General features: G+C 49.6%; 1 protein-coding gene across 1 annotated transcript; it reads left to right on the forward strand.

Annotated features, from left to right (window-relative positions):
• The first annotated feature begins 1,422 nt into the window (after nucleotides 1-1,422).
• Nucleotides 1,423-20,463, forward strand: SLC7A4 (solute carrier family 7 member 4). Its single transcript, XM_075898220.1, has 5 exons — nucleotides 1,423-1,630; nucleotides 11,530-12,601; nucleotides 13,510-14,186; nucleotides 15,867-15,975; nucleotides 17,246-20,463. Exons 2-5 carry the CDS (start codon nucleotides 11,620-11,622, stop codon nucleotides 17,437-17,439), a joined length of 1,962 nt encoding a protein of 653 aa, XP_075754335.1. The 5' UTR covers nucleotides 1,423-1,630; nucleotides 11,530-11,619; the 3' UTR covers nucleotides 17,440-20,463.
• The last annotated feature ends 185 nt before the right edge of the window (nucleotides 20,464-20,648 follow it).

The following is a 20,648-nucleotide window of genomic DNA, read 5'->3' on the forward strand; positions in this document are numbered from 1 at the left end:
TAGCATGTGTCTGGAGCCCTGGAGCTGCAGGAATGGTATCCCAATGGTGTGTGGTTGGGGGCCTTAGTAAGCAATTCAGTTCCTGGATTATCAAACTGGAGTAAAGCTCAGTCCAGTTGAGGCAGCCCTTGACCACAGCATGCAATGTCTCAAAAGTAAAAGAGATTCCACATGTGGGAGGGGACATAGCTGCCTCCAGGAGGGACCCCTGTGCATTGCTGTGGGCAAGCTGATAGCTCAGTAACTGACGGTACCTTCCAGAGTCAGTACATGCACCGAGGTGCCCAGCATAGAAAGATATGCTTTGTGGATATCTGTCTTTTTGTGCCTATGTATTTCTAGGAGTCATTAGTCACTTGGAACTAAAGTTAAACCAAGTCTTAAGCTTCTGAAAGGATTTAACCAGATAGCTGATTCTTCTGCAGTAAAAGATCAAGTGTACATTTTCCAAAAACCCTCCTAAATTAATTTAGAAATCAAAGTTTATATATATATATATATAGGCTTCCAAGTCACTTAGATGCTATTGTAAATATTGCCTCAAATGAATCAGCTTTTGGTATTGGTTAAGATAGAAATGATCAGTCAGTGGAGGGATCACAAAAAAGCAATTCAGGGATCCTGAGGTGTTGAAAATGTTATTGCCACCTAAAGCAAAGACAGTTTCACTCCCTGCACCCCCTCACCTGTTAAGGTCCAGTGCTTTGGCATACTCTTGAAGTAGCCACCTATCCGTTCTGTAGGCCAATTACTGTTGGCAGTGATCCATTTTTACTCTGATTTTTATACTAAATATCAAGGGGATGGGTTGTGACAGCTGGCACAGGGGTCACCACCTGAAAAGGTGAGAAACAGGGTCTAAGCCAGAGGATGCTTTTGTGGAGTGAATGATGCACCAGCAGGAGCCAGGTGGGTCTTGGGGTTAAGGTAAGGGAGACTGGCCAAAGGAAACCAGTGTCTAGCTTTGGCTCTGAGTCTGTCACAGATCTCCTGTGAGCAGCGCTTTCCACTTCAGTCTCTCTGTCCTTTGGCTGTGAGTTCCTTGGAGCAGGGACTTTCCTTCCCGTTGGAAAATGCCAAGTGTGGCGTGCAAGTGCCAATGACTGATTCACATCCTTGATTTCCTCCAGCTAGCAGGAGGTCTGAGTGAACAGGTTTGCAAATGCTGGCCTTCATCTCTGTCTCGGCTCCCCAGTTGCAAAGGAGGTAGAGGGGGGAAGGGAAGAGAGCCGGGGGAAGGGGCTAGGCAGCCTCTGATGCCTGGGTGATGGGCGCGCAGGAAAGGGACGGGGTCAGGGTGCGGTACCCGGAGCAGCCTGAGCCAAGCCCTGTGCCTGCGACTGCAGCCTGCTGCCGGGGCGCGGCCTGATCCGGGCTCTACCGGCCGGCCGCGGGGCGGGGCGCGCCGCAGAGCGAAGGCGGGCGGGGCGAAGGTAAATAAGGCTGGGACCAGCTGGTTTCCCCGTGGGGAGGTGGCGAATGACGACAGCGCCGGTGATGGGCACGGCAGACCCGGACAGCGGCCGCCCGTCCTGCGCCAGGGAGCGGCGCTTTGCAGCCCGGCTCGCCCAGCCGCTCTGGGGCTGAGCGCTCCTGCGGCGCCGGGAAGAGGGGAGCTGTCCCCTGGCAGGTAAGCGGCCCGGGAACCCCGCGCCGGCCACCTGGCGCTGCGGCACCTTTGCAGCGGGGCAGACCCGGCCCGTCTCCCGGGGATTGCCAGGTGCGGGCTCCGCCACGCGGCGAGGGAGGGTGGGAGAGGTGGCCCCCACTCTTGCAAATCCCCCCCCCCCACACACACACACACAAAAACTGGTCGCCCCCTCCTCCCTTTGCTCCCTCCCTTAGTCGAGCCGGGACTGGGGACCTGCTTCCACCCCCAGATCTTCCCCCTCCCCAGAAGGCCGGGCCTGGAGAGGCTCGCCTGTGCTCCTCAGATAAATCTGTATCCGAGCCCAAGATGCTCTGCTCAGCTTGCCTGCCTGCTTGGGCCCCAGATGGGCGCCCCAGGGGCTGGCAAATTTGAGGCCTGCTGGCTGTGCTCTGCCCTGGCGCTGGAGAGGCTGCCATCCTTTTCCCTGAAAACAGGAGTTCCCAGAGGATCTGGAGCTAATGTTCAAGCTCCATGGGTTGCCCCTTAGGAGAGAGGGAGCTGGATACACACCAGGGAAGGGTCAATCACCAGAGACTCCGAGAGGGCATCACAGCCAATGAGGGCAGAGTAACTAGGGCCTCAGGACTCAGGTAGGGGTGTTGGGGCATGTGAAAGCCACATGGTGTTACTGTTGGACTGGGAAGAGCAGAGAGTGTATAAAGGCGGGAAGGAGACACTGAGGCCAAGCTAGCAAGAGGCTGGAATTAAGGGACGGATAGGTGGAGTCAGTGGTAGCTGGGAGGGAGGAAGAGGGTTGGGTGAGCTAGCAGGGTTGAACAAGTGGATTTAGAGTTAAAGCAACCAGGAAGCTAGGAGCAGCTGGTGGAGAGGAGCCAGAGGATGGGGGTAATCAGGTTCAGGTTGCTGAGCCTGGGTGGCTCTGAGCAGGGGAAGGTGGGACAGTTAGGCTGGGGGAGCATAGTGTATTGTTAGGAGTAGAGTGGAGTTTAGGGTTGTGTAGGAACTGAGATCCCTGTGGGGCACAGAACTTGTGGACAGGAGGATTGGTCCTAGAAGTAAATAACTCTTCTTTATTCATTTTCTTCCTATCCACCATGGTTTTATAGACCTCTGTAATATCTCCCTTCCAAACTGAAAAGTTCCCATTTTCTTAAGCTCTCCATGTATGACAGCTGTTCCATACTTCTAATCTTTTTTATTGCCCTTTTTGGAACTTTTTGTAATGCCAAGATAACTTTTTTGAGATGAGGTGACCACATCTGTGTGCAATATTCAAGATGTGAGCATATCATGGATTTATATAGAGGTAATAAGATATTCTGTGACTTATTCTCTATCCCATTCTTAATCATTCCCAACATTCTGTTTACTTTTTTTAAAAATGAATGCTGCACATTTGAGTGGAAGTTTTCAGAGAACTACCACAGTGATTTCAAGATCTCTTTCTTGAAATGGTAACCCATCATTTTATGCATATACAGGCAGTCCCTGGGTTACATGGATCCAACTTACATCGGATCCCTACTTACAAACGGGGTGAGGCAACCCCGCACTAGCTGCTTCCCCCCAGCAGACCAGGGAGACGCGGAGCGGCTTTTCTCAGCAGACACCTCAGCTTGAGAATAAAGGACTGAGGGAAGTGAGGTGTGGGAGAATAAAACTGAGCTCTGGAGAAATGTTTGGCTAGAGTTTCCCCTACAGTATGTACCAGTTCCGACTTACATACAAATTCAACTTAAGAACAAACCTACAGTCCCTATCTTGTACGTAACCCGGGGACTGCCTGTATCTGGGATTATGTTACTAACAGTAAAATTCATCTGCCAGGGTGTGTCTAAACTACATGGCTCCATTGATGGAGCCATGTAGAATAGGCTGATCGGCAGAGGGAAATGAAGCCGTGATTTAAATAATTGCGGCTTCATTTAAATTTAAATGGCTGCTGCGCTTTGCTGACCAGCGGATGATCAGCTGTTTGTCGGCAGATTGGGGCAGTCTGGACGTGCCACTGTCGACAAGGAAGCCATTGTTGACCGGCGCAGGTATGCCTCATGAAACGAGGTTTACCTGCGCCAGTTGACAAAGGCTTCCTGGTCGACAGCGACGCGTCCAGACTGCCCCGATCTGCCGACAAACAGCTGATCATCCGCTGGTCAGCAGTGCGCGGCAGCCATTTAAATTTAAATGAAGCCACGATTATTTAAATCGCAGCGTCATTTCCCTCTGCCGATCAGCCTAATCTACATGGCTCCATTGACGGAGCCATGTAGTTTAGACACACCCCCACTGTGTTGCCCAGTCACTTAGTTTTGTGTGATCCTTTTAGAGCTCCTCACTGTCTGCTTTGGTCTTAACTAACAGTTTTGTATCATCTACAATTTTTTCCACCTGATTGTTTAACCCAGTGGTTCCCAAACTTTTTGGAATCACGTCCCCTTTTTAATTTTTGAAAAACCCTCACATACACATACTCCAAAATAGCAAAACTTCTTGAGAGAAAAAAAAAGGACGTGATCAGAGCAGCAAAACTTGTTGGGGGTTGGGTTGCCTCGTGCCAATGGTTGGGGGTTGGGTTGCCCCTGGAATTTCTTCACACACCCCCAAGGGAGCATGCCCTCCTGTTTGGAAACCGATGGTTTAACCCTTTCTCCAGATCATTTCTGAATATGTTGACTAGGCTTGGTTCCAGTACAGACCCTTGGGGGAAACCACTAGTTACCTCTCTCCATTTTGAAAACTGACCATTTATTCCTACCCTTTGTTTACTATCTTTTAACCAGTTATCAGTCCATGAGAAGACTTTCTCTCTTATCCCATGACAGTGGGAAGATGTTATATGTTTCCCTGGATGGGTGGTTGACAGTGTGATTACTGGAAATTGCTGGTTCTAAATGCAGGCATTAGTTCTGTTTGAGCTGAAAGACCTGGCTCTGTTTGCCAAGGCTGTTGCAGGATCATTAACCTCTATATATGGCCAAGTCACTCTTAGAGGAGGACAGAGCCACATGGAATGGATGTGGGGACAGTGAGGGTATGTTTATAATGCACTCACAGGGTATGATTTCAGTACAGATAGACCTTGAATCTAGTCCCACGTCTACCACCTCAGCGGCATGGGCAGTGGGTAATTTAAGCAAGGGAAGGCATTGCCTTCCCAAATATGCCTACATTGCTTGGCCACCTAGAAGGGCTTGGACAATGGTGCAGCATCCCAGCTCCCCAGCAGCCAGGGAGGGCTGGGGCTGTTCCGCAGCAGTCAGGCTCCCTAGGAATTGGAGAAGGCTGGGGCCTGGCCACCTGGGAGGGCTGGGGCCGTGACTTTGCAGCGCTGGCACTCCAGAAGGATCGAGCTTGAGGGCCAGGATTGGGCAGGGCTTGGCTGTCGGGGAGGTTGTTGAAAGGGCATGGTCTGGGGGTAGGAGTGTGGCTTCAGGTGGAAGGAGCGGGGCTTGGGTTTGCCTTCCCCAGCTGGGCCTTCACCTGCCGCCCATGCTCAGCAGTGTGATGGAGAAGGGGGTAGCACTGTCTCCAAGGCCTGGCAAGTGGCAATTGTGTCCTAGGGAGAGAGATGTCCTGGACCCAGCCATCCACCTTACAGGCAAAGTGTCTCAGAGCAAGCTCATGCTGCACTGTATTCTGTCACTGGAAGGCATTGCGATGAGACAGGGGTACTGGCTCAGATCCCATCCCTTGTTTACTTGGGTGTACTTGTTTAGGTTCTGTGGTCCCTCATGAGGAGCCCACACAGTCTTGACCCACTGGAAGTGTGTGATAAAAGTGGACCAATAGCCACCGTTGACAGTGACAGGCCCAGCAGCTGGCAACAACCCAAGATCTGTGTGATCTGCAATCTGAAACGTTTTAGGGAAAAGTAGTTTTCCCACCATACCCAGAAGGTGGATAGACTAGGGCTCTTTGCTATGCTAGTCAGTGCTCTGATTCTGGGCCTTGTGCTAACCCCATGACTGTGTGTGTAGCATAAAAGATGGTGGAACCCAGGCACAGGAATTCCCCTGGAGAAAGGAGGCAGGAGGGGTGGATGCTAAAGGAGGACTGCTCATTGCCCCCTGGGTGTGGGCATGCTGGGAGAATAGTGTTGGTAGACGAGGGAAGGGGAATTGTCAGAGCACTGCATTCCAGCTGCCCTGATCTGCTGGAGGCCTGTTGGCTGTAGCCGTAAGATAGGACAGTCTCTGGAACACTCTGGCTTACAACTGTAACAAACTGTGGCCCAACAACACGTCCAGAATCACAAATGCACCAGGGCAGCACCCAGCCACCTTTGTTCTCCTCTCTTCCCTGCCAGTTCTCAGCCACATCTGTGGTGGCAGCTACACTTAAAGAGCTTAATGCAATCACATGGCAGGGGAAGGGCAGTAATTTCTCTCCCAGAATACTTTAACAGCTGACACATGAAATTCTGTAGCACTGTCAAATAGTCTCAGGAGAATAATTAATCTAATATTTAAATTTTAAAAAGGAAGGCAAAAGTGGTCTTGCCTATGAGAGAACTTTTTGGATATATCTGCACGGCAAAGAAGATCCTGTGACCAGTCCATGCCAGCTGACTTGGGCTCAGAGGGCTTGGTCACATTGCTGTGTAGACTTCTGGGTATGTACTGAAGCCCAGTTTCTGGGACCCTCTCACTTTGCAAGTCTGCACAGCAAAGAAACAGCTCCATGAGGCTGTGGCCGCTGCATAGGCCAGCTGCAGGGGTCTACTTGCTGCGTAGACATACCCCTAGGCTTAGTCTACACTGCCACTTTACTGTGCTGCAACCTTCTGGTTCAGGGGGGGTAAAAACACACACACACCCTGCGCAGCAAATTACAGCATTATAAAGCACCAGTGTATATGGGCTCCCAGTACAGATAACTACTCCTCTTGTGGAGGAGGGTTACATAGAGCATTACATTTAATTTTAAAAGTGTAGACTAGGGATGTAAGTGACTAGTCGACTATAAGCATATGCTTATCGGCTACTTGGACTCGACTAGTCACTCCCCTTCCCCCACTGGCTCTATTGGAGAGAGGCAGCAAAGTGGAGAGCAGGAGCCACTGCTGGAGGGAGCCAGCTTAAAAGCCGGTTCCCTCCAGCACTGTCTCTGTGAGAGTGGGGGGCAGAGGCGCAGCAGGAACTGGTGGCGATTCTGCCTTTGAAATGTAGCAAAAGCGAGGCTCTTGCTACATTTCAAAAGCAGAGGCGCTGCGGGGAGTATGGGGCCAGAGGGGACCCAAGCAATCCCCCGCTGGCCCTCTGCTTCCTGTGCATGCTTTGCTTTTGAAATGTACAAGAGCCCCCTCTGGAGCTCTTATACATTTCAAAAGCAGGAGGTGTGGGGCCAGCAGGGAACTGCTTGAGTCCCCCATTGGCCCCATGATCCCTGCAGTGCTTCTACTTTTGAAATGTAGCAAGAGCTGGCAGGGCTCTTGGTACATTTCAAAGGTGGGGGTTCCCTTCTTGGCTAATCAAATAGCCAATGAAAATTACATTAACTATTCAATTAGTTGATTAATCTAAATTTAACATCCTTAGTGTAGACAAAGACTTAGTCTGATCTGAATTGTATATAAGACTTTAAAATAAACCGTGAAGGCTAGAATAATTAATATATGGAAGTAAATGGAAAGAGATGTAATGCAACATTGGCTTACCAAAGGAATAAAATACCAAGCTAATCTAGTGTCTTTCTTTGATGAATGATATTTTAAGTGAGAGGAATGCAATAGATCTAATATCAATAAAGCATTTAATCAGCGAATCGGTAGAAGATGGGTGTGTGCACACAAATTTTAAGGTGGGCAAGGAACTAGTAAAGGGATGAAACAATGGGTTGTGCTGAAAAGTGAATGATGGAGCCAGTGGGAGGCTACTCAAAGATCAGTCTTTAGTATTTTTATTAATGACCTTTGCACAAAAAGTAGGCATATGTGCTGATATCACAAAGTTAGGAGGCACCACGAGTACAGACAGGGATCAGCATAGTTTACAAGAAGAACAGAATGATCTAGAGGACTGCAATAGGGATATTAGCAAGTATCAGAGGCAACAAGGGGAGGGGGGAGGAAGCAGGAGATGATGCTGGGGGGAGCCAGCTTAAAAACCTGGGCTGCCTGCTTTCCCCTCAACCGATGCTGCTCCCTCTAAAAGAGGCAGCAGCAAGATGGGGGTGGGGGACAGGGGAGGCTGCTGTGAAGCAGCTTCTGCCCCACTCTTGCCCAGGCTCACTGAGGACAGAGTCTCCTCTGGCAGCAGCCCCTGTCCATGTGGGGTCCCAACAGGGAGCTAGGAACCCCCCAAACAGGGTCTGCTGGTGTGAAGCAGCCTCTGTCGTCATCAGTCCAGGCTGGCCGTGGGCAGAGGCTGCTCTGGCAGCACTCCCTGGACTCCCCGTGGATGGGGCTACTGAACCCAGCATGATCAGGGACTGACCAAGCCCAGCTCAATCCTGGATTGCACCAGGTCTGGGTCCTACTACATTTAAACTGTAGAGGCACAGCAGGGGTAGCTCCTGGACCTGGCATGAGCCAGGACTGTGAGAGCCTTCCTTTATCGACTAATTGTGTAGTCAATAAAAATGTTATTGACTACAGGATTAATGAGTTACTCCCCTCTTACCATCCTTAGACTGGAGTAATAGAACTGGGATGACATTCAATAGTTCAAGGTCATGCGGCTAGAGATTAATAAGAAGAATTTCTGCTATGAGATGGAAGCTCATCAGCTGGAAGTGACAAAGAAGGAAAAGATCCTGAGTTTGTGGTTCAACCACAGGATAACTATAAGCCATCAATGTGATGTGGCTATAAAAAAGCAAATGTGATCCAGGAGTGTATCGTGACATATATCATGTAGAATGGCATTAATATTCTATAAGACACTTGTTTGGAATACTGTGTACACTTCTGGCCACTCATGGTAAAGCAAAACAAAACAAAAAAGCCACACTAACTGGAATGGCGGCAGAGAAAGGCTACTAAGTTAATCAGGGGAATGGAGAGCTTGTCATATTAGGGGAAATTAAAAGAGCTTAGCTTTTTTAGCCTGTTCAAAAAAAGGCTGAAAGATATGATTGTGCTACATAATTACATTGGGAAGGAAAGGAGAGTAGCATAAATCTCTGGAGGGGAAGAACTATTGAAGCTAACGGACAGTGTTGGCATAGCAAACGGGAATAAATTGGCGATGAACAAATTTAGGCCTGGAATTAGTTGATGTTTTCTAACCAGATTGAGGTTCTGGAACAATCTCCCAGTAGGAATCATGCATATAACAACATAACTAGTTTTAAGATAGAGATTGACAAATGTAGAGGGAAAGTCCTGTTGAGTCCCTGCTATCCTGTGATGACAGAATATACTTAGTCTGGTTAGCACACACAAGCTGTGAGTAAGGTTTCCAACTGCTGAAAAATATTTTTATGGACAGTAGAGAAAAAATTACAGACAACCACACTTTTTTACAGACACAGTCTTGTAAAGATGGCTCAAAAGGACAAAAGTAAACAGTATTTAGTGTTTTTATTCATACATCACAACAGCAATGCGTTATGCTTGTTTAACCTACTTACGATCTACATCCGCATTCTCCAAGTTCTCCAGACTGTGATCATACACAGCAGCAGCCACACTGTCAACCATTGCTTTAGTAAAGGTTCATTTTTGTCAATAATCCATCCAGCATAACAGTGGACAATTTATTTCTTATATTTAAGTGACTGCCCCATTGTGTCTTGCTGGCAGGGAGTCTGTGGGAGGCTGCTATATGCCCAGCCTGCTGTATTCCATGCTCTGCCCCCCAATAACGGGGAGCCTGGCAGGGGAGTGTGCTGTACATGTGCCCACCAGAAGTTGCTGCTGTGGTGACACAAGTAATGCTGAAGAAGAGTTCAAAGTCAAAGGTGGAAAGAGCCCCTGCCCCAGGCATTGCCCCTGGAGTGGCCTTATGGCATGGCACTCACCCTGGGGCCAAGGAGGAGGAACTCCTCAGCTCCACTGCAAAGCTCAGTGTGGGTTTTTTTTAAAACTGATATCTAAATGATTTTACGGGCAAGTCCAATTTTAGCCCATTTTTATGGAGTGTCTGGGAATTCACTCATGGTTGGCAACACTGGATGCTCAATGCCGATGGACTCTTAGATAATGAAGCTGTCAGAGATTACTGAGTGTTGAATATTTCGGTTCACACATCCTCAAAAGGTTAGAATATGACCAAATTTGGGTAGATTTTTGAGGAGACGGCAGTAGGCACTAGGGATGTAAGCGACTAGTCAATTACCTGATAAGCAGAAGCTTATTGGATAGTCGAGTAGTGACTCCCTTAGTTGCTTTCTCCTCCCTTTGCTGCCTCTATCAGAGGCGGGTACAAGGGGGGTGCAAGAGCCAGTGCTGGATGGAGCTGGCTTAAAAGCTGATTCCCCCCAGCACTGTCTCCACAGTGGGGCAGGGAGGCAGAGGCATAATGGGGGGACCAGGCACAGGCTGGGAATCAGCTGTCCCGGCTTGTGCACAGTCCTCCCCATTGCGCCTCTGTTTTTTAAATGTATTAAGAGCCTGGCAGCTCTTAATAAATTTTAAAACCAGAGCTGCAGCAGGGTTAGCTTCTGGGGCTGGGAGCTAGTCCCACTGTGGCTTTGTAGCCCCCCCCCTTATCAACGAATCGAGTAGTTGATGGAATTAGCTAATTAAATGCAATTTAACGTCTCTAGTAGGCACGTCCCTGACTGTAGAGTAACCTCCTTGCGGTTGCCAGGCCCTGCCTCAAAGCCTGGAGAGGCCAGAGTTTCTCAGTAAAACGATTATAGGAGTTTTTGTTCACATAAGTAAAACAGTGTAATTCTCCCCACCCTACCTCCCTCCCTCCTCCCGCCCTTCTTAGCCTTGTTCTCTGAAATAGCTGACCTGGTTTTAATAACATTTTCTAAAAGAAGTCAAGCTGAAGTAGACACCCACCTTTGGAAATTTCAGACTGTTAGGGCACATCTGCACAGCAGGGCTAAAGCCGAAATAAGCTGCGCAGCTTGAGCTACGTCAATTGCGTGGCTTAAGTTGAAATAGCTTATTTCAGCTTTTTATACTGTCTGCACAGCAGGCAGTCTGAGTTAGACACCCTTCCTCCAACTTCCTTTACTCCTCGTACAATTTGGGTTACAGGAGTTAGAGAAAGAAGTCCTCCAGCTTGACCTTATTTCGACATTCTGTTAAAATAACTGCTTGTAGCGTAGACACAGACTATGTTATTCTGGAATAACATCATTTATTCCAAAATAATGCTGCTGTGTAGACATAGCCTTAATGTTTGGCAAAGATATACCTAACTGAAAACTGGGTTTTATAATTGAAAATGTCAGTCAACCTTAACTAGAGATTATGCTACCAGCCTTGCCCATACCCATTCAAAGAAATCATCTGCTCTCTTGTAAATATTTCATGGATACACATCTGGAATCAATTCTATGTTCTATTAACAAAGGACAGATGCCCTCCTGGATGAGCAGAAATTTTTCCTGGGAGGGGACTTTTAGGGTGTTGATGGAGCACCGGTACATACTTAATACATAATTGCTTCTTTCCTATGTCTCTTGGATTCCATAGCTGCATTGTCAGAGAGCACAAACTCTGTGGCTAGAATCCAAAACTCCCCATAACTGGTGTGGTTCGTTGAGGAAAAGCCAAGTCAAGCCTAAATCCTTGGACACTCAGACTCAAAGGTCTGAGAATGTAGGGGCTCGGTGGAAATCTTTCAGAGTCCCTGCTGCTTGCTACAGGTAACTGTTGGAGAGAAACATCCTAGATCATGTAATGCTGGGCGTTACACAATCGAGAGACTGACTTGTGCTTCCTGCACCTGAGTTTGTTACAGTGTGGCTGCATGTGGGGAGACAGACTGGCTCATACTTTCTTTATTCCTCACTAGGTCTTTGACGTGGAACTTGTACAGGAAACGCTGATTTGACCTTCCCTGTCCTTCAGCCATCCCTGCTGTGGGCAGGGCTGTTTTCCTGAGATGGCAGGCCGGCTGCCTCGCTCTGCGGACCTAACCCGCTTCTGCCAGAAACTCAACCGGGTGAAAACACTGGAGGAGGACATGATGGAGACAAACTTCAACAGATGCCTCTCCACTATTGACCTGACACTGTTGGGCATAGGGGGCATGGTTGGCTCTGGCCTGTATGTCCTTACAGGCACAGTAGCCAAGGAGATAGCTGGCCCTGCTGTCATTGTTTCTTTCATCATTGCTGGCTTTGCCTCTTTGCTGGCAGCTCTCTGTTATGCTGAGTTTGGTGCCAGGGTGCCTAAGACAGGCTCTGCGTACATGTTCACCTACGTCTCCATGGGTGAGATCTGGGCCTTCCTGATTGGCTGGAACGTGCTCCTTGAGTACATGATTGGGGGCGCTGCAGTAGCACGGGCATGGAGTGGCTACCTGGATTCTATATTCAATCATAAAATAAAAAATTTCACTGAGACCCACATTGGCACATGGCAAGTGCCATTCCTGGCACATTACCCAGACTTCCTGGCAGCAGGCATCCTACTGATAGCCACAGCATTCATCTCCTTTGGGGCCAAAGTGTCCTCCTGGCTTAACCACGTGTTCTCGGGCATCAGCTTAGGTGTGATCCTCTTTATCCTCATTATGGGATTCATTCTTGCAGAGCCCAAGAACTGGAGTGCCCAGGAAGGTGGCTTTGCGCCATATGGACTGTCAGGCATCATGGCAGGCACGGCCACCTGCTTCTATGCCTTTGTAGGCTTTGACGTCATAGCAGCCTCCAGTGAAGAAGCCAGAAACCCCCAGAAGGCCATTCCCAGAGCAATAGCCATTTCTTTGGGCCTGGCCACGGGGGCCTATATCCTGGTGTCCGTGGTGCTGACGCTGATGGTGCCCTGGCACACGCTGGATCCCGAATCCGCCCTGGCAGATGCCTTTTACAGAAGGGGTTACTCGTGGGCAGGGTTTATAGTAGCTGTTGGTTCCATCTGTGGTAAGTATGAACAGGCTAAAAGCTCATCATATCCCAGCCCCTGCTCTAGCAGCTTGGCCTGCATCCTCTAGCAGGATATGTGAAAGATGTAACCTTTCTGGGATACACACTGCATGTTTCCAGGGCCTGAGTCATAGCCTCAAGGTATTGGTTAGCTCTTGCAGTCCAAGGTTCTGTTCCTAGGTTTGCCACCAGGCCTGCCACCTGGGGGCAGCAAAGGGGGCAATTGCCATGGTACCTGGAGATTCAAAAGGGCCTGGAGCTTCTGGCTGCTGCTGGAGCCTCAGGTCCCTCTAAATTGCTCTGGGAGCTGGGGCAGAGACTCATCACAGTCCGGATGGCGCTATGGGCTGAGTGCCCTCAGGCCCACCCCTCTTGCCCTCAGCCTGTAGAACTGCCTCCCCCCTACCTCTCTGCACAAGCTAGACAAAGGTAACTCCACCTCCTTGCAGGTCCTCTTCCCTGTGAGTTCACTCCCATTGCTTGTGGCTACTTGTTGGTCTGCCCCCATTGTGGAGGGGCCCAGGGAATGAAGCTGCGTCCTGGATGGAGTTCCTACTCCCGGGCAATCTCTCCCTCTGGCCAAGTATTCTCTGGGCTCCAGAGCCCCGGCTCTGCCATGTGCCGGCTCCCTCCTGCTCAAGGAAAACCACCGAGGAGTGACAGCCTCCACAGGCATGAGCAAATGAGCCTGACTGTGGCCTCCTCTTGGAAGAGGTGGAGTCAGAGAGATGCCCTCATTCACTGTCAGCACACATGAGCTCAGGAACTCCAATGCTGCCTTGTCCCTGAGCTAGACTCCCAATTCCCCCTCTCCTCCTGGTAATGTGGGCAGATGTGGGTGTGTGGCTCTCACTCTGACACTTGTGGCCTCTCTCTTTTTTTATCCCCCCCACCCCACCCTCCAGCGATGAACACAGTTCTGCTGAGCAACCTCTTCTCCCTCCCCAGAATTGTTTATGCCATGGCAGAGGATGGACTCTTCTTCCAGATATTCTCCAGAGTGCACCCCCGCACACAGGTGCCTGTGATTGGCATTGTGGTGTTTGGGGTGCTCATGGCTCTCATGGCTCTCATCTTCGACCTGGAGGCTCTGGTGCAGTTCCTGTCCATTGGCACTTTGCTGGCTTACACTTTCGTGGCAGCCAGCGTTGTGGTGCTGCGCTTTCAGCAAGAGAGGTCGGCAGCTCCCTCTCAGCCTGCAGGGAGCCAGTCCAGTCCTGGGCCGAATGAGGGTGCTGGCCCCAGTGAGCTAAAGGAATATGAGTCCTTCTCAGACAAGCTGCAGCTGGTAGGCACTGACAAAGCCAAAGTGCACCGGGAGCCTGGGCAGCTGAAGGCAGCTTTCGAGCCCTACCTGGAGTTTCTCAGAGACTTCTATCCTGGAGAGGTGGTTACGGTTGCTGTGGTGACTTTGATGGTATCTGCCATATGCTTGTGCTCCATCTTGGTCTTTGGCAACACTCATCTTCACCTGCCCACCTGGAGCTACTCCCTGCTGCTGCTGCTCTTCAGCCTGGGATTTCTGCTGAGCTTACTTCTCATTGGGGTCCATGAGCAGCAGCAGAGCACTCAGACCTTTCAGGTAGGCATCTGCCCTTTTGTCCTCATGGCTGTTGTGACATGAGGGAGGTTGGTGTGGTCTTTGCACAATAATCTCTGCAGTAGAGAGGAAGGTTGAACTTATGACTAATGGGTTTATCTGGCATGCAAATATCTTGCAACGCTGGCTACAACAGTGCTACGTGAATGCCTGTTCTCACTGTTAGGTGATGTTGTAAATAAGAATCGTGCAGCATTATTTTATGTAAATGTAAACAAACTCGTTTAAGCAATTTGTTGAACAAGAAGTAGGATTGAATGGACTTGTAGGCTCTAAATTTTTACATTGTCTTGTTTTGGGTGCATCATACAAATACAGATTTATTTTATATATAATCAAACTGCACCTGGTAACTAAATTGCTTATTGTGCCAAGTTAGATCCCTCAGTGTGCTGATCAAGTCATTGATCCCCTCCTTCCTGCCCCCTGGGGTACTCCACCACCCTGTCTTGTGGTCTCCCCCAGACAAGCACAGCATCGGGATTACCACCCTCCTGAAGAGCAACACAGACACTGAATCAGTTCAGCATCCAAGAAACCAGCCCTCCAAAGGGACCAGAACTCGAAACAAATTTGTTTTACACAGAGAGAGCTCATAAAGTCCATCCTCTTTATCAACGAAAGAGAGACATGCACTGTGGTTCCTTTCCCTGCCCTCACTCCTCCATCATCCCCGGTAACAATTATTTACACTGGGCTTGATAATAAACAAAAATATTGTTATTAAATACAAAAAATAGGATTTAAGAGGTGCAAATGAAATCAGATCTAAGTAAATTACAAAATTAAAATAAATGAAAAATGCCAGCCAGTTCTAATCTATTGATTACATGCAAATTCTTACCCTAAATAGCTGTTCTTATCTCAGGTAAAAAGCTTCAAGTCAGAGTTATTTTTTAATCCTGTCTGGGTTTACAGCTTTTCAGAGTTGTTTGTGTCAGGTATCCTTTTCGAGTGTGCCAATTTCAAAGGCCAGCTGGAAACAAAAAATTGATGACTTCCCATTGCTTAAATAGAGTTTTCCCCGGGGTGGGAACTCATTGTTCAGTACTTCCTATCCCCCTGGAAAAACATCAGGTTCAAGATGGATTCCAGTACCACATGGTATGGTCACATTTTTTTCTAGGACCAACCGCAGTTTAGACTTATAGGACAAACAACCATTCACAGATCATTTGTGTGAGCACCCAAAGTGACCCCCCATTAGCAAATTTAAGAACTGTCAACAGTCTCACTTCATATTTCTAATTTTACATACAAGAGTGATACATGCACACAATACACATTCAGCAGATTGTAACTTTAAAAGTGATATGTTACATGACCTGTTTGCATAAAGCATCTTTGAGTTATGCAAATTCATATCCCTAAGCCAATTTTCATAAAGCGTGGTGAAGGGGCATGACATCTATGTTCACCTGCTTGCTCTCCATGCCTGGTTCAAACTAGTAAGCAAAATATCAAAGTCAGTCCTTTACCCTTTATAAAATCATTCTATTCATTGCAAACAGGGAGAGGTTGTGGGTCAAAATGGGAAGACTGTAGAGTGTTTCTCAGCAGCAATTAGCCACACTTTCATCATTTGCACATGTGAAATCAGCTTTAGCTGTGGTTGGCCTAAGTGTTCTCGCTCCTTATCACTGGCTGCTTCTTTCCCTGCAGCTACCACTGGTGCCGCTGACTCCTGCACTGAGTATTCTCCTGAACACCTATCTCATGCTCAAGCTAAGCTATATGACATGGCTTCGATTCTCCGTCTGGCTGATCATAGGTGAGTGCAGATGGTGGCTTTAGTGACATTCACTCCCCCTTCTAGCTTGAGGAGCAAGGTGATGCTGGGCTGAGTCATACAGGTCCCAGAGAATGAGGTTTGAGACACACCAAATTCAGACACAGGCAAGGATGTACTTGAGGAAAAGCTGAGCAGTCCGCTTGCACCTGATGCTACAAAGGCTAGGAAATAACCAGAGACCTGATCAGACATCTGGCTGCTCTCACCAGCTATGCCAAGGCTATTGAGGAAATGTGGAAGGGACAAAAGCCAGCGCAGAGCTGAGCTCCCAAAAGAAAAGTGTCACCCTGGCAATTGTCAAACCACTACCCTAGCTTGCATCTCTCGAAATCGAGAGAACAAAGGGCAAGAGAGCAGCACCAGCTGCCCCGGGTACCAGAGCTAAGGGAATGATTGGCTGTTAGAAAAGAGAATCAGGAATTTACTGCTTTTTATTATAAAAAGGCCTGGTGGAGTGCAGTGCAGTTTGGGTAAGCAGCTGTTGACCAATCAGCCCCCCACAATGGGAGGAGGATACAAAGGGGGTCGTTGCCCTGGAGCTTGGTGCTTCCAAAGGGCCTGGGGTTCTGAGTGGCGACCACCAGGAGTCCTGAGCCCTTTAAATCGTCCCTGGAGCACTGTACACCATGGTCTGGGGAACTGTGAAGGCTGGAGGGAGCTGGCACAGCACACAGGGGGCTGGCACCTGGCTTGCCTTGTCTCCTGAAGCTCCACTCCTTCAGGGAGCACAGAGCCACACTCCCCCCGCCCACCACCTTGCTCTGGGTCCCAGCAAGTCTGTCGGCCTGCCTGTGGCCCAGTGTGTAATAAAATGCATCTGTAAAATAACGAATTTATTGGGTTAAAAAAAAAAAAAAAGTTCTGTGGCCTTGGCCCTTGGGAGGGGAAATCAGGCCAGTGGCCTGTTGGGGTTTGGTTTTAACTCTGGCAGAATGATCAGAGCTGTTCTAAAAGATAGGAAGTGATGCTCACACATGGTCTGAAATGGGTGGAATGGCCATAAACAGTGGGCCATGTTAAATGCTCATTGGGTGATGGGACAGGTGGGGGCTGGTATGGCCCTGTGGTATTGGCGTTTGGCCCTGCGGTATTAGTGTTTTATTTTCCATTTCTTCCCTTGCCCCGGCCTCCATTGCACATAGCGTCAGTCTCTCCCTTCCTCCCTGACTGCTCAGTTCTGGCCCTCCCTTCTGAGTTCCCTTAGTTTTACCCTGCTGCTAAAGCAAATTCTCTCTCCTTGCTGCAACAGGCCTCCTGGTGTACTTTGGTTACGGCATCTGGCACAGCAAAGAGAACCTGCGTGAGCCCACATCCCGCAGCGTGAGTGCCCGCTACGTGGTGTTCCCTAGCAGCAGCCTGGAAGAGACAGTGCAGGCAGTTCAGCCTAACCCCCAACCTTTGACGGGGCTGCCGGAGATGGTGACTGAGGAAGCCAAGCGATGATGCTGCAAGCCTGGGTGTGTCAACATGGTAGCAGCCTCCCTGAGGGAGAAAGGACACCCTACCCCCTTCCTTTGCAGAAACAGCTGGCAGCTCTAGTCTTCAGAGTCCTGAGTTTGCTCAGAAGAGACCAGGCGGTGTTATACATGCTTCCCTATCAGCGCTCACAGCAAAAGTATGAAGGGGCAGGGGAGAGGTTGGTGGGCGGCCTCCTTTCCCATACTCTAGCACACAGGGATCTGGCTTCATCTCCCTACTGCCAGCTCTTAATAATATGTGAAGCTGCATCTTCCCCATCTGCTCCCTCTGAACTTCCAGCCCAATCCTGGTAGCCACAGAAGGCTCACGCTTTTTTTCTACAGTTCCACCGGTCTGTGCCCTGCCCATTCTGAGATGTTGGTGGGGCAGTAGGGCCAGTGTGGGCATGCTCACCAGCACCCGCTGTCCTTTCCTGTGGTCCACAGTGCAGGCTAAAGGCTCTTTAGCCTGATTTCCAGAGGTGCCACACACATCTGTGCAGGGCTGGGCTTCAGGCCTGTTTCCTGTTCTGACACAGATTTCTGGCCACAGCTGAGTCCCTTCTTCCTGTACTCATCCCCATCTGTGGCCTAAGGGCGATGCTTACACAGTATAAGAATTAAGTAGCTGGCGTATGCAAGGCTAAGTGTGAAGTATTAGGTCATTTCCAGACAGGCTTTCTGGGGGTTCTTGGCCCAGGTTCCAGCATGAAGCTTCACCTGGTTTAGGGGGGCTAATGCCCATGGTACATGCATGTGGTTCCCTTATAGAAGAGACAAAAACAAGGGTGATGCTGTGGGGCAGCCCAGGCCTTTGGCCTGAGTGGGGATGGCAAAGGTGAAGGCAGTTTGTTTGTGAACCTCTGTCCAAATGCAGAGGGCGCAGAGATCCCCTCCCCTTGTTAGTTGTTCCTGTGTGAATGGTTTCTAGACAATCCCATTAATAAGTCAGTGAATTAGTGCATCATCTGGGCTGGGCCCTAGATCACTTGTCTCAAGCAGCTGGGTCCCCTGGAGCATCAGCTTGACTCTCATGTTCTTCCAGACTCCCACCTTTGAGTTACAGCCGCTCCCTGAGTTACGAACAAGTTACAGACCAACACTTGGTCCGTAATTCGAAGTGTTCGTAACTCGGATCCCATAGTTACATGGCGACCGTGCTGTTCATAAGCACAGATCGCTGTTCGTAACTCAGATCTGCATTTATGACCACTTTGGTCGCAAGTGCGGATGGTCATAAGTGGAAGTGGTTGTAACTCGGGGAGCAGCTGTATTTCTTAGGGCTCTATGACGCAGAGTGCAACTAGTCCCTGGCCAGGAGAGAGCACACTCTGAAAGTGAGACAGGACCCTGTGTTTCTGAGAGTGGTGGGGGACTTACAGCCTGACTCAGAGCCCCATCTAGGTGACAGCTGCCCATTTGCATTGACAGCAGCCCTCCTTAGGCTAGGCTGTCTCTCAACCCCTCCCACCTCCGACATCAGCCTCTACAAAGGGGCTGCTTTGGATTCCAGCTCCTGTGCCCCTCACCCTCTGTGGCTAGAAGACTCTAGTATCTAAGCTGTCCCTGTTCTAGTGCTAACAGTCATGTAAATTGGGATACAACCTCCCCTGCAAAACCACCTTTTCACATGCTCTCTGTCAGGGCAAGGTCCTTCTGCAGGTCTGTTCACTTCTGAGGCTTCTTTCCCTATTTCTTCCTCTTGGTTGCTGAGCCCAGCTCTGCCTTTAGGCCAGTGACCACAGAGAGCTGTGATTTACAGAACATATTCCCTGCCTTCCATGGCTGGTCATGTCAGCTGCCCCTCCCCCCATAGGGCTCAGCTGAGCCTGTGACCCAGCAAGAGAGGCAGGTGTGAGATTCTCACACGCTTGTGAGGATGGAATTGTGAATTGGTGAGCTGCGGTTTGAGGCCTAGTTACTAGAATTTATTAGGAGGAAATGGGTAGAACAATGCACGTATCACAAAAAAGCACAACTACCAGGCCTTACAAGCCCCAAGGAGCATGGGGAGAGGGTATGTAAGGCAGTAGACAGGCAAGCAAGGGAAGGGCCACTGGGCTTACATTCCAGTAGCTTGACTGTTTGATTTCTGCCGCCGAGGGCTGCTCCTGAAACTTGTTCAGCCATTTGTCCTCTTTGGTAGAGGACAGTCAGGTTCTTTGCTACTCTGTCCTCTATTGATATGAAACAGGATGCCTTTACATCTTCTATTTTCCTTTTGAGACCAGTGCTGAAAGTGAGCTGGTGTGACCCTCTGACAAGCAGCAGCTAGGCTGGGCTCTTGGGGCTGTCCTGCAGACTGCCTGGCTAAGCAGCAGGTAGTCAGGCAGGTGAAAGGAGCTAGCTGGTGATCCAGGGCTGCCCTAGCCACTCCAGCCCCCTTTCAAGAGGGAGGAGGGATGCAGTCACATGTATTGGGTCTTCTTCCTCTTTCCCTGACTCAGAGAGCAAGAGGAACATGCTCAGCTTGTGCCTTCCTCTTGTTTCTGGCTGCTGAGGGAGCAATGCAGCAGGCTGCAAACTTTCCCCTTGCTCCAAGTCAGAAGAAGAGCAGCAACGATCCGCTGCCCTCCCGAAGTGGGTGCCCTTGCTGCCCTGCACTCACAGCTATGTCCTCCAGCCCTGAGCCCCTCCACCTCCAGACTTGACCCCTGAACTCCCCCAGCATCCTCCTGCCCTGCACCCCCTCTGCTCTAAGTGCAACTGTCTTCTATTCTTGAGGTACCTTGATGGCCACCTTACCTGCAGCGCAGAGGAGGCAGCTGTGGTCCAGCTGTACAGCCATGGGCATTACTTTGTGAATTTGCTGTGACTGTTTGTGCCCTGGTTGCTTCATGCTCTGTCAATGCCAGCCTGCCCTGCCCTGGCACCTGTGTGAAATGTACCATGCCCGGGGCTGCTGTTGCCAGGAGAGTGGTGTGTCCATGCTGTGCTCAGTGCCCCGTGTAACAGCTTGTAACAAAAGTACTGACACTAGGCCCTACTTATAAATTGTGGTCCTGCAATAGCTCTGCCTGGGCAGGAGTCAGTGTACACTGTGCTGTAGTTGAATCTCTTTGAAAACGCAGGTGGCCTGGTGTAAGGCTGAGACCATCCCTGCTGGCTCAAGACCGCAGAAAAGCCCTTCCTCTGGTACCCCACTGCACCCATAGGGACTAGGGCCCCACAAGTTTTGCGCTAGGCTCTTTCAAA

The sequence above is a fragment of the Pelodiscus sinensis genome, chromosome 15 (assembly GCF_049634645.1).
Source record: "Pelodiscus sinensis isolate JC-2024 chromosome 15, ASM4963464v1, whole genome shotgun sequence".
In the NCBI taxonomy this organism is placed as follows: Eukaryota; Metazoa; Chordata; order Testudines; family Trionychidae; genus Pelodiscus; species Pelodiscus sinensis.